We start from the raw sequence: 16307 nt of genomic DNA on the forward strand, positions 1-16307 counted from the left end.
TAAGTCTCTGCCGCAGTGACAGACCTTCAATCTATTGGTTTTATCATTCGAATGGAACTGCATACTCCTAAGAGAAGCCCCTAATGGGAGAACCAAAGGTGACTCAGAGGATCAGAGACGGCAATCCATCTTGTTTTCCGGGAACCTTCACAGAGAGCACGCAGACGAGTCATGTGATGGATAGCGGCACCAGAGTAAAGGGTATTGATACAGTATGTTTGTCAGGAAACGGAGGCCGTGTACTCGATCTCGTAAGAGAGACTGCGTACAGTGAACAGTCAGGCAATCCAAATGTGAAGAAAAGAAAGTAGTAAAAGGATTGGAGTCATTCAAACAAAACAGATTAAGGAAACTCGTGACATAGACTGAGGTTAAAAAGGGAAGATTAAATGACGCAAAGATAGCAGTAAGGTGTCTCTTCTACAGATTTGCTTCACCTAAGGTCCTTAGCAGCCATGTCCTTCTGTGACAAGGTGAGACAAAAGCAAACTTTATGAGGAATACACTCATATTCGAAATGTCATTCTCTGTGCCGTATATAGAAAATTTCCATGGACCAGTGGATAAAGCAGAAGAATATTTTCTGCATGGCATTAATGGCAGGCAAATGTGGAATAATGGATTCAACAATATATTCTGCTCCAGTAATGTATTCATATTTCACTCATCCAGCAGAGCTGGACAATTTTATGCTGCTCTCCCCTCAGCTCGCTTGGCCTACAAATCAATGTCCATTAAAGCGACAGAGTGTTCATATGTCACTGGATCCTTTCACATTAATTCTGCTGCTACGAAGATTTCCGCCTTTTCCACTGCACGAAAAACACTACAACTGCAGTGTATGTCATGTGCATGCTCTCCAGGGCTGCTACAGGCAGATGCTCATTATGACAACACCTTTACCTCCAGTGATTTCACACTGTACTGATAATGAATCGGCCCATTTGTGCAGCGTGGCTGTCGCAGGCTATTTTTAAACCTTTATTTATTCAACCAAGGCTTACAGAGCATTCATACGTTTTTTTCCTGACATGGCCAAGCTTCACACTCGTGCAGTTTCACAGCTTCACACCTGGATGCTGTCCATCGTAACCTCGGGCCTTTATACAGAGCCACTGAACAGCTTCACTGGAGCGACTGGAGCTTTTACAAGGACGCAGCTCTTGTACTTTTTCAGCAATGGAAAAAAAATTTCCATTCAACTTTGCCTTCTAAATTTAATCAAATTGCTCAGGCTTGGCTCTTTAACCTCTAAGCAACACTTTAATACTACAATGACAAAGCAAAAAAAAGCACATTCTTAGAGGCTGATTAAATTTAAAATTCAGGTTAAATCCCCCCGAGAATCCAGTGAAACATTGAAAAGCAAAAGAAAAGCCTCCAGAAGTTCCAATTTATTAATATCTCATTATAATGATCATTTAATATGAGTTGAGGTCTTGCAGTGTTTCTGTGATGTAGTTATCAGGTTACCGGAAAGCCACACAAACAATTTCAAAGCTTCTGTTTGTACATGTTATAGGTATTATATTAAAAACACACAGAAACTGAAACAACAGTTTAATATTATCATTTAGGAAGGATTTACTGGACATCAGCATCTAGCCTCGGGAGCTACAGCAGTGCGCAGTTTATAAGCCTGAACCTGGCACTGCAATATTGCCTTACCATCAAGAAACACATCATGTAGGGTAAGTACGATGCACTGGGAGATAACAGGAGGCACATTTCTGCTTCTTTAGTAAAGAGAAACTGGCTCTCCACACTTTCAGCATCTGTGACCGGCAGATTAGTCAGTCTAGTAAATTCACAGATGAATTTGACATGAAGCCTTCATTAAAACTCACATTACCGTAATATGATACTAATTAATTTTATGCTCAATGCAGCTTACATGCCATACATTTTACATCTGCTACTTCTTCAAACCCTCATTCTCATATGCAAGTGAGGTTTCTTTACATTTTTTGTGTCTATAGCTCAGAAATATCTATATGTCTACAAACTAAACAGCTCCAGTTCAAAATTAATTTGAATGTGATCGTTTAAAGCTGGAAATGACTAAATGTGATGCATTTTTTTTAAAAGATCTCATTTTTTAGAATTTGATGAAAGATAATTTGGTTGTCAAAATAAGGCCTAGATTACCATGAGGTGCAGACAAGTTGGACATGTGCTGACATCCAGTGAAAAATATGTATAAACCAACCAGGTCCTTTAAAAAAACAACATAAAACTGGTGAGGATGAGTACATATCCAAACCCTTACCTATATATCTTACACAGACAGTTTTTTTCCATTCCAAACAACAGAAAAGTCCAAAACATGAAAATGCTGAAATGGCCCAAGATAATTTTATGCTTGCACAGCGGTGACACATAAATACACCCAAACACACTGATGTGCACAAATGCTGTCACCCTCAGAGGCAGCCTGTTCATCATTCAAACTGCAGGCCTGGTGTGAGATAAAGGAAGCAGCAGATCTCACTAGAGTAGAGGGATAACAGACATCTATTAATCTTACCTCCTCCCCTGTCAAGTAGTACGCCGACAGCAACCCGCCGACGTAACGGATGTTCACCTCAAACAGTGATGCCTCGCCGTTCTGTTGAACCAAGAGAGAGAGATCAAATTGTCAAATGTCATATTTAAGTCCTCAGTCGGGGGTAAAGTGGCTGTACGGGGGGGGGGGGGGAAACACACTAAAGACATCATGAACTGTTTTTTACTCCACTCATGGTTTTACTTCATTCAATAACTGAGCTATGTGGTAGGTTTATTGCTCTCTGAGATGTCTTTGGAGTAGTGTAGTCAGATGGGAAGATAAATATTTTAATATTTCACACGGCATAAAGTCTCTGGGTCATGTAAATATTTATTATGTTCACGTGTGCAGATCAGCATTTCTTGGTTGTTTAATAGATTTTCAGATTCTTTAATGTATGAAGATGTTTACTGGAGAGTCTGAGGTTTTCCTGAGTGGTGTACTAAGAAGTGAGATTAATGGGTTAATGAGCTAGACTGCACACTGGAATGTGCACATAGTTATACTTGATTCTAACCTGGTGCTAAGTTTCTTAAACACCAGCTACTAGAACACTGTCATTTTCATTTACCAACAAACTAAAGTGATTTCCACAACTACTTCATTAGGTTAGGGGACTTTAAATGTATGCACTTTAAAGTTTCAGAGCTCTAATGTGTAGCGGTCACATTAGAACGAACAGCAGCACTGAGAGCGCACTCAGTGTTAAAACAATCGGCTTAATTAAAATGCTTGTTTTTACTGCTCTGTGTACTAAATTCCAAGGTTAACAGTTTCTGCAGCATCGGTCTCTGGTCCTTCTTGCAACAGTTTGGCACTTTACAGTTCTATTTTTAATTTCCTTTTTACATTTTTAATCACAATTTCATCATCACCACTTGACGACATCTCTGAAAAGAGTAGGCGGCACTCAATTTGTGCAGAAACATGTGATCTTACAGAGCCTGAAGCAGAAAGCCCGACTTGACAGAAAAAGTTGATAACCACCATTGTGATACTTATTTTACTTATTACTTACTTATTTTAAGTTTTTTTTTTCAAGCCAGCTAATGCAACAAAAGTGTGGCTATGTTGAACTTCCCCTCTGGTATACTCACACAACTGCCAGTTTAAGAAGAAAAAAAAATAAATGTAAAGATGGCATATCCAGGAGCATAACTTAATTTCTTGAGACTTCTATTTACAAGGACCATAGATAATCACAATAAATTACAACTGTGGTTATATCTCAGGAGAAAAAAGCAATTTCTAATAAGCAATGCCGTTGCATGGTGTTATTCTGAGTGAGTGCATAAGAGGAGTCATACTGGATTAACACAAGGCAAATTGGGTTGTGACCATGGCCACTTCATCTGAATTCAACAGCCGTGGTTCATCTTTAAAAGTCTTTGTACTCGGTGACCAATAAACAATGAATTAAATAATAATTAAATAAATAAATTAAATGTTTTTGTTCCCACAAAAAAGAGGCAGATGTCACTATGCAAACCGAATGCTATAGCACATGCAAAACAGGGGTTGATAGTGTTTTTGTTTTGTTGCTGTTGCCATTTTCAAGCATCGACCTGATGCATTAGGTAGTAGCTTACTGTAATAATAAATATTTAAATGCTTGTTGGATAAAAGGGAGGCTAATGGCTGAGAGGATTAAAGTACAGAGACTACACTGTGCTTATTAATAGAAGCAAACCCACGCTGGATTATCATTGTTACTCTAACTCTAACATAAAAATAAAATGTAAATGTATGTCACTAAACTCTAACTGACCTAAACCATACTAACCAATACTAACGTGTGAAAACACGTGCACTTTAATCAACTGCATATCCACTAACCTGGGACTGCATTACCATGCAACCCTGCAACCACTAAACAGAGTCAGTCTGGAAACAACAACAGCAAAAACACAAAAATCCTTCCAGAAGTAAGTCTTGTCACTCAGCAGCCATCTTGGCAACATCTCCAAACATCCATCTGAATGATGACTCACTAAACTTTACCCACAAGAACACTGAACAAATTAGCATGGCTAAGTTTTGGTATAGACATAGTGAGTCAAGAAAAGCAATACTTACATGTACGTATGTTAGCTATGATAACGAGCACTTGCCACCTCATAGCTGAAACTGTCATGAACCTCCAGTATGGATATCTATTAAAATCTAATAAAATAATTGTCTCACACGCTTGAGCTTTCATGTTGTCCATCTCTATACAGTCTAGTACCAAATCTCTCTGAATGACTGAAGCCAGGCATTAATTTGACAAAAACGACACTGAAATAACAAAACATTTGAGACAGCTCAATTCTACAGTTTTACAAAATAAAAGTATAAAAAAAGAAAAAAAAATTCCACTTCAAAGTGACTCGAAGTGTTATTATTTACATAAAGGCAGTTTTACAGTCAATCCCCATGGAAACAGCAAAAGTGGTTGCTAAGCGATGATGTGACAAAACTGCAAAACCTCTTTTGACTGATTGGTTAGCCTTCGTATTCCTCATTAGTGAAATTAATTGTATTCATAACATTTTGACAGCATCAAACAGAGATGATAAATCAATAAAAATAGTGGGAAGCATTAATATGAGCGCACACTTAGAACCTTAAACAACACTAGATTAAGTGTTTGTTCTCGTGTTTGCAATTCAAGTAATGCACAAACTTCCGTGACACTTTTAAAATAATTCAAAAATCCACCCAAGTAATTTCCACATACAGGTTATCTCTGTGCTTATAAGGAAAGCTCTTGAACTACAAAGCTCCCCGTGCTCTTTCTTCCTCTCTCTCGGTTGTAATGGAGTTTTTCTATCCAAAGAAATCAACGACTAGAGCCAGGGCAGACTCAAAAAGTCAGGCTAGAAAGTCAAAGCCATGTAATCGTGTTCCCCGGTGTTTTGTTTCCTCTTTTGTCTGAGAGTCTCTTGCAACTGCAAGGCAGTATTGATTAGGGAGCAAGTTTGCTTCAAGCTGGATTTTATTCAAGAACCTCTGCTGTAATATTTTGCCATCAGTTTCTCCTCTTACATTTTTTTTGGTCATTTAGAGTCTCAAAAATTGAATTCTATTCTGTTTCAGATTTTTTATTTATTATTTTTGGACCAAATCTACAGATTACTGTACAGATATTTATCCTGTGATGTTTCAACTGCTAGGAGAACCGTTCCAGAAAGAGAAACGGCGAGTGTATTTTGGCTCTTTTGTCATCCAGATGTGGAAAAGTACAGCGGGATGACTTCACAGTATGGAGCCGAGTGTGCATTTCCGATCCCTTTGTAATTTTCCTCAGCTTTCATTAGCAGCCAGCCTTGTTCTGATTTTCTGTGGAAAAGTAACATCTTAAGAGTATCGCAAACAGACAAAGCAAACAAAACTGTACTTTCTGTTCAACAGTCCTCACTCTACACCACTGTTTGCTTTTAATATACTCTGGGCGTTTTTCAATTTTCTCCGTAGGAGTAGAGACACAAATGAATGTCTTGATCTATATCCAGCTTTATCTACTGCTGGGCAGTCTTATCACACAATACAATAAAACATGTGTTTGTTTTTACTTTTCTCCTTTCTTTTTTTAGAAAAATAAATACTGACAAGAGGACTTGTTGCTATGTTGCAATTTCAAGATGAAATATGCACGTTATATTTTCTTTTCTAAATGAAATATGAAATAAGAGGTACTGCTCAGTATGTCACTATAATTACTGCCTCTTGTGCCAGCTGAAGGTTAAAGCAGAATGGTACTCATTGACTTGGAGAGCCATTGAGAAGGAAATTGCTAGCTCGAGCGTGGTTGATAAGGAAACTGCAATTTGGTGGCAGAAAGGGCAATTTGCTAGAATTGAGTTAAGGAGTCAGTGGTATCTGTACTATGCTTTTATTTATCTCTATATGCATCTCTTTAAAAATGCATATTTTAATCCTGTTTATATCGTACTTCACATAAATACATAATTAATATTTATAACCACCGTGTTTGTTTGACACGTCAACAAAATATGCCATCCATCCATCCATTCTCTTCAGAGTCCAGATTCAAATACATGCACAAACATGAAAATGTTATGAAGATTCTAATGGAACCTTCAGGGACCATGTAAAACACAGATGCAACCTGGATTGGATGTTGAAAATTGCTACTGTGAGCCATTTGAACCCAGTTCCTCAACGCCTTGCAACATTGGGTTTAAAAATTTCAAGGTCACAGTCAGTGTCCATTTACATTTACAAACAATATAGGTCTTTACAGGCAACGGAAGTACATTTTGCAAAAATACTGTACAGTTTTTGTTTGTTTTATTTGATAAGTTCCTTTTTTAAAACTCTACGATTCTGATTCTACAATAGCATGACGCTGGCTCCGTTTGAAAACTCTGCACACTGGTGACATTTTCTGAGACAAAGCACCAGTGCCTCTGGCAGGACAACTGAGCTATCTTGCCAACCCTGAAATGAGTGGCCCATTCAGTAATGGCACTACAATGGCAGTGATTAGGAATGGAGTGTCTATTTATCACTAGTGATTGTAGCTCTCAGCAAGACCGGCAGAAGGTACAGTGAGAGAGGACATACAGTGCTGACAAAGGTTTTGCCAGTCAGACTTTAAGTCCTAGAAGACTCAATAAATCAGTCAGGAAGCCATTTATACCAATTTGAAGATATACCTAACGCACATTTACAAAAAATAAAAAAACAAGCCCCTAGGCAATTTTTCTACTCAATTGGCTTGTTGATTTCTGCATTTGAATCTGATTTATTTTTCAGGAACAGCTACTTGCAAGCCCTGCGTCTTACTGCAAACGGGGCAACCTAACCTTCAAATGTGCCTCACCGTTAAATGAACTTAAAAGGCAAATCCTAAGGCTCTGAGAACGTAAACTAAACAGTAAAACTCACACTGACAAAGCGATTCAATCATCACGGTGTAAGTAAGACAAGAAGAAAGAAGATTAAAAACTGTGTCCTCTGAAAGGTTGCTTGTATATGACTCAATCTCAAATTTCCACATTAATGTACAAACGGGTGGAGGTGCAGCTGACTGGATCTGATTGTGAGGCTGACTTTCAAACGGGTTTACCATCAAGACACAAGCAAACCAAATCTGCGTATGATGTTCACTGGGGCATAAGGCCTGAAAATTTGGCTTTTTACAAGATTTACAAAGTAATTTGTCCACCGGAGAAGCTGAATGCTTTTCTTTTATTTATTATCAAAGTTAGATTCCACATTAAAGCATAAAATTATTAGCTTTCACAAGCTATTAAGGCTCTGCGTTTGGCTGTTAACTGGACAAACACACCAGCTAATGTGGGGAAACTGAATTATTGAAATATCCCTGTTTCTTTGCACAATTCTAATGAACTTCACACTAAACAAAGACCAAAGTCCTCTAATTTCTGTGCCTGTGATTAAATCAGTTGTTCAATATTTATGCTAAAACAAAGTTGGCTGAACTGTGTGAATGTGAGAGTGAATGAATAATGGAATTGTAAAGCGCTTTGGGTGCCTTGAAAAGCGCTATATAAATCCAATCCATTATTATTATTATTATTATTATTATTATAACTGTGTGAATGTGTTTTCTGTTTTAGGCTTTGAAAATGGGATTAGGAATTAGTGTTATATTATTACCTGTTAATGATGATCTTTCCTCCCTCCACTCTCCCCTCATCCCAAATGATGGAGGCAAATGTCCTCTTTTCCTGCTATGTTTGCTCAAAGAGAATTATTTAGTTTTTTGTTATATATTCCAGTTCAGATGACTTATCTCAATGAAGCAGTAGATGAATCCTAATAAAAGAAGAGGGGATTCTCAAATCTAACCCAAAAGAAGTATCTTTTATGACTAAAACACTAAAAGCAATGTCATAAAGCTCAATTTACATGCGCTGCTTATCCTGGAGGTACGTTTATATACGATGCAGCAAGCATTAAAGCTGCCCCGCAAGAACAACCAGAAAATCTGGATAAGTGGATGACACCTGTTTTTATTTTTTTCCCCGCCTTGTCTCTCTTCATGGTGCTCAAGTTGAGGGTCTAATTAGGAGTCAATGCAAGGCTGTCAGAGAAAAACACAGAAGTTTTCATCACCATTGCCATCAAGTTAAAAAGCTTGTCTGCATTTTCTCTGTTAGTTCTTCTCAACCTGCCGCAGTGAAAAGTAAGCGACTTTCTGAAGAATGCTTTAAAGTACCATTAACGCACTGCTTCTTCACAGCAAATCTAATATATACAGTTGATGTTCATGATATAAACCAATCATCCACAAAATATAAATCACTGACAGATTAAGTAAATAACACAGATCATCAGGAGTTACGCGAGTAACTCAAGCTCAAAGTAACACAGCCAAAATAGCGCATTACCATCCAATGTTTTTTAAGGAACCTCAATGTTCTTGATGCATAATTTGTCACCTGCCATCCAACATCTGGCAACTATAAAGCTATAAAGTAGCAGTTACTCAAATGGACACTTGTTGTGTTCCCTAAATGGGATGCTCAGGTTTTCTAGTAATTTTCTTTCAAGCCTGCTTTTTGCTAAAATAATATATTAAAGATGTATGTTGCTAAACTAGCTCGCTAGTCAGCCCTTGTGTGCAAATGTGGTTATAATCTGGCTACTCAGGACTTAAAAAGTAGTACACAAACCAGGGGAGACCCCACAGTATCATTAGGTATCATCCACCTAAAAAGTTTTGCAGTACAACTAACCATTCCCCCCCAACATCTGTAAACATTTCTATCCATGTCCAGCCATGTTGTGGCTGTATTAGCGATGTGGAGGGTGCAGGTGGTTTTAATTATGTGGATGATCTGTGTGTGCTCCTCTTTCTCCTTACCTTGTGGCAGAGAATAGAGAATGAAAGCTCATTTAAATAAGCAACTGCTTTTACCAACGCTGTAACTATTTAAAACGTGTACTACTGGGAGAAAAACTAATTATACTAGCTGATGTAATTTTTATGGAGGAGGAGCCTCGACAGGAAAAGAAAATAAGGAACAGAATGACTCATTGGGGTACATTGCATTGGGGTACATACAATGCAGTGTTGCTGGTGGTGCTCTCTCCTTCTCTATTGGTGTGTATTCAACAGTCAAAGCAAAGATTTCTGTCCTACTCAGCCCAGATTTGCTTGGGACACGAGCCTGATTGGCATGGCCACTGTGCTGCTGTGTGCCAATGAGCTGACTAGACTATTGCCCAGTTGTGTCCTGCTCAAATGTTAATGTAATAATTTACTGCGAATAAAGAGGCATCATTGTCACTGGGCAAATGTCTGTTAGCATTGCCGCCATCCAGATTCTGACTGACTGCTACATGCTAACGCCAAATCAGGCTGATGTGACAGACAAAATGACCTGATAAGCCAAGGATGGAAAGAGACGATTGCCTCTCCTACCAAAGCTGGTGATTCACACATGCTGGCTGGGATTGAACTTGAACATTGCTAATTAAAATACAGATGCAGAAATCATCAATTTTCACTCTAATCTCCCTGGCTCTTACATACTGTTAAAGCTGCTGCCTCTGCTGCTCCTCTCCAACTAGCTGCTTTCAGGACATCGAGCTGCGCCTGCGTTTTCTATTTCTTTTCTTTTTTTAAAAATATTGTACAGTAATTATAGTCTTGATCAGTGTCCAAGTTGTGAGAGCAGTCTACAACATTAGCGTTAATGACCCTACCCGCAACCCTGTGGAGCATGCTAAACAGCTTTCTCTGACATAAAGGGAGCTCTTAAATTCAAGCCAAAATAGCGACTTCACAAAAAAATGAGCCCACTCAGCGCAATACTCAGGTGGGTGAAATCAGCATAATAATAAAGTTAATTGTATAATATTGCTCACAAATATTGGCTTTTTTCACATAACTATTCCTAAAAGAGGCTTACATAATGAATTCAGTGATTTTTTTTTTTTAACATTACAGTAGATGAGTACATTTCAAGAGCCCGACCTTCCCATTTCTTACTGTTTAGTGATCCCACACTAATCAAAGTTACAAAACTATTCAGGCACAAGAACAGTTTTTCTTTTATTCTGGAAGCTTTTTTTTACATCGCAATAGTTTGAAATGAAAGAAGCCTTTCTCAGTTTTTGAAACCGAATTTTAACTGACAGATATTAGCCAGTAACGGTCATCAGCTGTGATACGTCAACTTTTTGCCCTCTTGTTACTAGGGCTGTGCGATATGACCAAAATCTCATATCCCGATATTAAGACATCTATCGTCCGATAACGATATAAATCACAAAAATGTAACATTTTCTGTAAATTCTGTGAATCTCAGGCAGCTCGACTTGCATGAAGTGTTTCCAGCTGGGCGTCGCATACCTGGAGTCGAGTGTTTTAACTGATGCATGAAACGATACATTTTTAGACACAAGTTGTAACGGCCGCCGTTTTCTTTGTGAGTATTTATTACACGGCATGCTGCGGGGAAAAGCCTGTTCTAACGTTTGAGTCTAAGGTTTATTTTTTAGCACCTGACCGCTCTTTTTTGCTTCTCATCCGTAAACACTCTGCATCTTTCACGTGATTCAGTTTATTTTGAAAAGTCTCAACAGGATCTTGAGCTTTATTGTGAAAGGTTTATGTGGAACAAGCGGACACGTGGTGGTTTTACCGTCGTTGTTGCTAACGACAACGCATAAAAACAAAGGCTTGTCTGTCTGTAGTGTGGTTATATTAAATATAAGAGAAAGAGAGAACTTTAGGAAATTAATATAGCCACTACAGTGACCATCAAAATGATGAAAAAATATTGCCGTAAACAGTTTATTTTGCGACACCACGAAATAAACGATAGTGTAAAATGAAACGATAGATGTTTTTATATCGTCATCCGATATATATCGTTATATCGAACAGCCCTACTTGTTACACTCCCATCATGCATTTGTACAAACTGGGGATAACCTCAGTAAATAATTAATCCCAGTTGCAGACCAATAAAATGTGATTAAATAGTCAGAGAATATTATTGGTTAATGTTTTAAGTTTTATCCTTTTATTTCTTTGAAAATTCTTTTTAACCTGAGTAATTAATGCACATCCAACTTCACCTCGAACATCATGTGTACACACAAAAGAGAGGATACACTCGTATCGTAAAACATCTCCACTAAATGCATAAACTTGTAAATCAACAGCCTGGTGAATAATTCATCAAATACTGCCACGGTGATAAATTACAGCTGATTTACAGCCCAACCCATCACGCCACCATCAGAGAATATTGGTCTCTCCGCATCTGTCTATTTTCAGAGCTTCATCTCTGTCTTTTGATGCCGTCTCCCCACACAAATGCACACGCACGCACAAAACTCTTGCGTGCACAGGTCTCTGCTCTTTCCTGGGGGCTGCAGTAGCTCCCCCACAGAGTCTTCAATGATAATGCTTGGGTCTCATGGGACTTTGCTCTACTCTCTCTCTGCTGTTATTATTCAGCCTGCTGCAGTCCATCTTCCTTCCTCCTGACTCTGTGTCTAACTGTCTGCCTCTGTCTCTCATCATATACCTCCCACTGTATTTGGCCTTGCTGACTGAGATACATCCTTCACTTTTTCCTCAGCGGCTGCTAACTCCCAAACTGCCAGGAAAAAAACAAAGAGCTATTTGAGCTGCTTAATGCTTCAGCGTATTCATGCTGATATATATATTAACATCGAGTTATGCAGATTAGGTCATTAAGACAGCTAATTAACACACCAATTATATATTTATTTTTTTCAGTATAACAGTCTTGTCTTTTTAGTAGCATGAAAATTAAATCAAAGCTAACGTCCAGCGACTTCCTTGCTCTAAGAAAGTTATTTTTTATACAAAATTTGGTTTCTTAATTATTTATAAAGACACCACGTTTATGCTGCTTTCCTCCTAGCTTATCTGATCACCCTCTTATCAAATATGTGAATTGCTATGATCACCAGCTTGTTGCACACTTTGTCTACCTGCAGTGTGGTGCCGTGTCGGTGGTGTGCACCATGTTTATTCCAGAGATCTTTCCATATTAACATGTAAATCAGAGCTTGTGAAACTAAGCCAACCCTTTTCCCGCTGTAGTAGCCAGAATCCAGTGTCAGCGGTTGGCTGTGCGAAATGGCTCCACAGGGACAAAAGTGCATGAATGATACAAAATGTGCTGGTAAATATCCGTAATGATGAACTACCCACGCAAAACGTCCTTTGCCCTGCGCATCCTGGGACAGAATGTCAGCTCAGCTTGACCTCAGCTTAGGGGCACGGCGTCTTTACCGAACCGTCCCTCGGCATTGCAAATGACACCGTTTTTTTTTCCTCAGACGCCTTCATGACTAGAAGCAAGTTGTGTCTAATTTAGTCCAGACAGGGTGTCAGCGGGGGTCAAAAAACAGCTCTCTGGAGGTAAACAACAACCTTGCTCCAGGTCTCCTCATTACCAACTAATGTCACTTTTTCTTGTCCTCAAATGTGAGCGCGCATTTGGAAAATAACCCACGAACAACTGATTAAAAACAGACTGGTTTACAAGCCTTGAGATTAAAAATATGGTGGGGAACACCGCTTGTCTTTTTCAACAATGTGATGACACCAAGTTAAGACCTGTCATCATGAAAATGCATAAAATAGTCAGAATATCTTTGTTAGCTTAAAATATTTTAGAATAACAACCTACACAAGCGCTCTATATTTGCCTGAGGCATTTGCAAAGTTGAACTCAGTCAACAGCTTTTTTCTCTGGTAATAAAAGTTACCGCACATTTCTCTCAGGTTTCGCTCTGTGTTGCACATGTGTACACAGTAGATACACCGCATTGTTCAGTACTTGGTGGGACGCTGCTGGCAGTCTCTGAAATACTTGATGAAGTTGCTCATTCTCTTCTAGTCTCTCACCAAACTTTCTCTGCTCTGTGAAAGGAGTGCATCCCATGTGTCTGAAACTGTATCTGGACTGGCAGCACAAACTCTTTCTGGCCTCCGGACTGAGGTTCAAAAGATTAACAGCAACAACAATGTGCAATGTATCTGCGCTCATTCTACCAAAAAGTCAATTACATCTGGATTATAACGACACTCGTATAAATACACTTTGGTTATTTTCTCGACGCCGTGCTTTATGCAGCTGCAAATTTGATTTGGATGTAATGAAAGTGAGACCTCAAGCTAATGCCGATATCTCGAGCTGACAGAAAAGACTTTAGGGAGATTTGAGGAATTGTTTTTTTCTTCTTGGATGTTTTGGGGTGAGGCACGCTTGTTCAGCTTCCACCACAGTTTGAAGAAAACACTCATTGCTTCACTTCTACTGAAACAACCCCTACTGGGCTCACAGCAAGCAACCACAAAACTAAACAAGGGCAGAGGAAAAAAAAAACTGCAAAATAAACAAGACTAAGCTTGTGCTTGGATTGTCCGTGTGTTCAATCACTCACCCACCCACTATTTAGTGTTTGCTACAGAGAGCACTGACTAGAGAACAAGGGCAGAGTGTTATTAATACAATTCTGACACTACTTGGATTCAATTCAATTCAATTCAATTTTATTTATATAGCGCCAAATCACAACAAAAGTCGCCTCAAGGCGGGATGCAACGCTACTACTATATCAATTAGTATCATTAGTCATAATTATCTGTTACATAAGCTAACAGCAGGGGACCTGAAACAAATGTGAGGGCACTGACATCACAAGTACACATCTCTCTCTGTAACGTGGGAATGAAGATTTATAGCACAAATCTGTGCACATATATATGGAAGCTTGTTTCCGCCACTAAAAAAAATTAAAAAATATCCATAACTCAAAATTTCGACTTGACTTGAAATTTCAAGTTAGCGCTGCCAATCTACGTGAATTACGTCATTTCCTTGTAACCCGGAAGCTGAAGCCGGCAGCTACAAATGCTACAGCTAAGCTACCAGTTTTACAGCCAGTCATGAATGCACAAATTGCTGAGTATTTTCAGCATGGCTTCACATTAAATCCTTGCGTTATTAGCCGAATCACAAGGCGTTACTATCAGCAAACGTACTCTCGAAAGCGTCAATTTATACATTGGTAGCTCACGATCCGGTTTTAAGTATGCATTCCTCTGCGCCATATCCTTCCTGGTAACAAGAAAATGACATCATTCACGTAGATTACTGATTGGCAGCGCTAATTCAAATTTCGAGTTAATAAGTCGAAATTTCGAGAAAATAACTCGAAATTTCCAGTTATGGATACTTTTTTTTTTTTAGTGGCGGAAATGGGCTTCCATACATATAACCATTAACAAGATGCAAAAATATAATAGGTACCATAGCCATTACTGTGCTAAAATATGCCATTTTTAATATAATAATTGTAAAATATGAAATGTAGTATTCATATTCATATTTCCCACATCGCCAGTATATTTACAGTTTAGACAAACCCACAAAAGTGACTTTTTTTTATTCTCTCTTCAGAGCATGAGAAGAGACGAGCCACAGCACACCTGAGACGGCTGAGGAGTACTATGTTCACCATGTACTCTTAACAGGTCAGAAAAATAGCATCATGTCCAGATCTGACAGCTCTTTCTTCCTTCTTCTGACACCACACTGGCAGGCTTCAATGTATGCATGTGACTGTCAGCATCTCGACCTCCCTTCAGAAATAATAACAAGCTCCCTCCTCTTACGCACTCTGTCCAATTTAGTGGCACTCGGCTTACACATGCCAACATCCACGCTACTGAATCGTTCGGGGATGGAGAAATGCAGCACATGCCACGACATATAAAAAATAAAATAAAATACAGCTCATTACTCCAGTCTCTACCAATAACACCCAGGAGATTTCACACTAACTTGATCCGAGATGTGGAATCACAGGCCTGAGTGTGCATATTATCCAGTCATTTCGCCATCCTGGTGGGGCTCTGGAGATTTGTCAATGTGGTAAATAAGAAGTTATTGCTGGTGGATGTTTCTAGTTATGCTAAAGAGGCTTCATAGCAATCATCAGCAAAATCACAGGGGGAAGATTCAATCTATAAGGAGCAGTAATTTTAAAAATCACCAAAGGCTGAGCTTTAGTGAGAAGATGTGCACACTTCAGCTTCTGTGAAGGATAATTAATATGACAGCACTTCTACTTACTGTATACATTAGTCCACCTTGAACACAGTGCAGTTTAAAGATCACATTATGCGTTTGCATAATATAAACAATGAATTGTTGGGCGTATTAACACATCTATTCTTGACATTTGGAAAATGTCATGAATGAAAAAAGGTAAAACACTACTTAATAATTCTGGTTTCTTTTTTAATCTCCTTGCAATTTAAGAAGTTTTACAGTATGTGTGAAAACCTTAATATCATGATTGATCAATATAAAAAAAATCATATATGATAGAAATTGCCTGACCTATTGATGATTTATCAAACCCAACCTGACATAATCAAATATTTAGTGATTTTAATTGATCTAAAAGAAGATCGTCCTTTAATAATGGCTTAAAGTACATTTTCTTCATGTCATCTTAAAGCAGCGGTCCCCAACTGGGACCGGTTTGTGTCCGACAATATTTTCACGGATCAGCATTTAAGGTGTCCTGGATAAATACAACAAAATAAAACCAGTACTGGTACCAAAAAAAAAGATGACTTATTCATAACACACGGGAAAAGATCCAGGAAAACCGAGTTAATGATAAAAACGATACAAAAATAACAATAAAAACCGATAAAACCCCTATAAAACCATGAATTTTACACCCGAGCCTCAACTCTCGCGACCCGGTACTATAC

General features: G+C 38.5%; 1 protein-coding gene across 2 annotated transcripts in view; it reads right to left on the reverse strand.

Moving 5' to 3' along the window:
- The window catches only part of LOC146378085 (mannosyl-oligosaccharide 1,2-alpha-mannosidase IA), a 192627-nt gene that overhangs the window by 63684 nt on the left and 112636 nt on the right, over positions 1–16307 (reverse strand). For both annotated transcript variants that reach the window (XM_084943815.1, XM_084943816.1), the window contains exon 4: positions 2528–2608. In XM_084943815.1, coding sequence (XP_084799941.1) covers positions 2528–2608 — 81 coding nt within the window. The remainder of the gene's footprint in view (positions 1–2527; positions 2609–16307) is intronic.

Source organism: Perissodus microlepis, chromosome 11, assembly GCF_051167445.1.
Source record: "Perissodus microlepis isolate ML-2025 ecotype Zambia chromosome 11, ASM5116744v1, whole genome shotgun sequence".
NCBI classification, from domain to species: Eukaryota; Metazoa; Chordata; class Actinopteri; order Cichliformes; family Cichlidae; genus Perissodus; species Perissodus microlepis.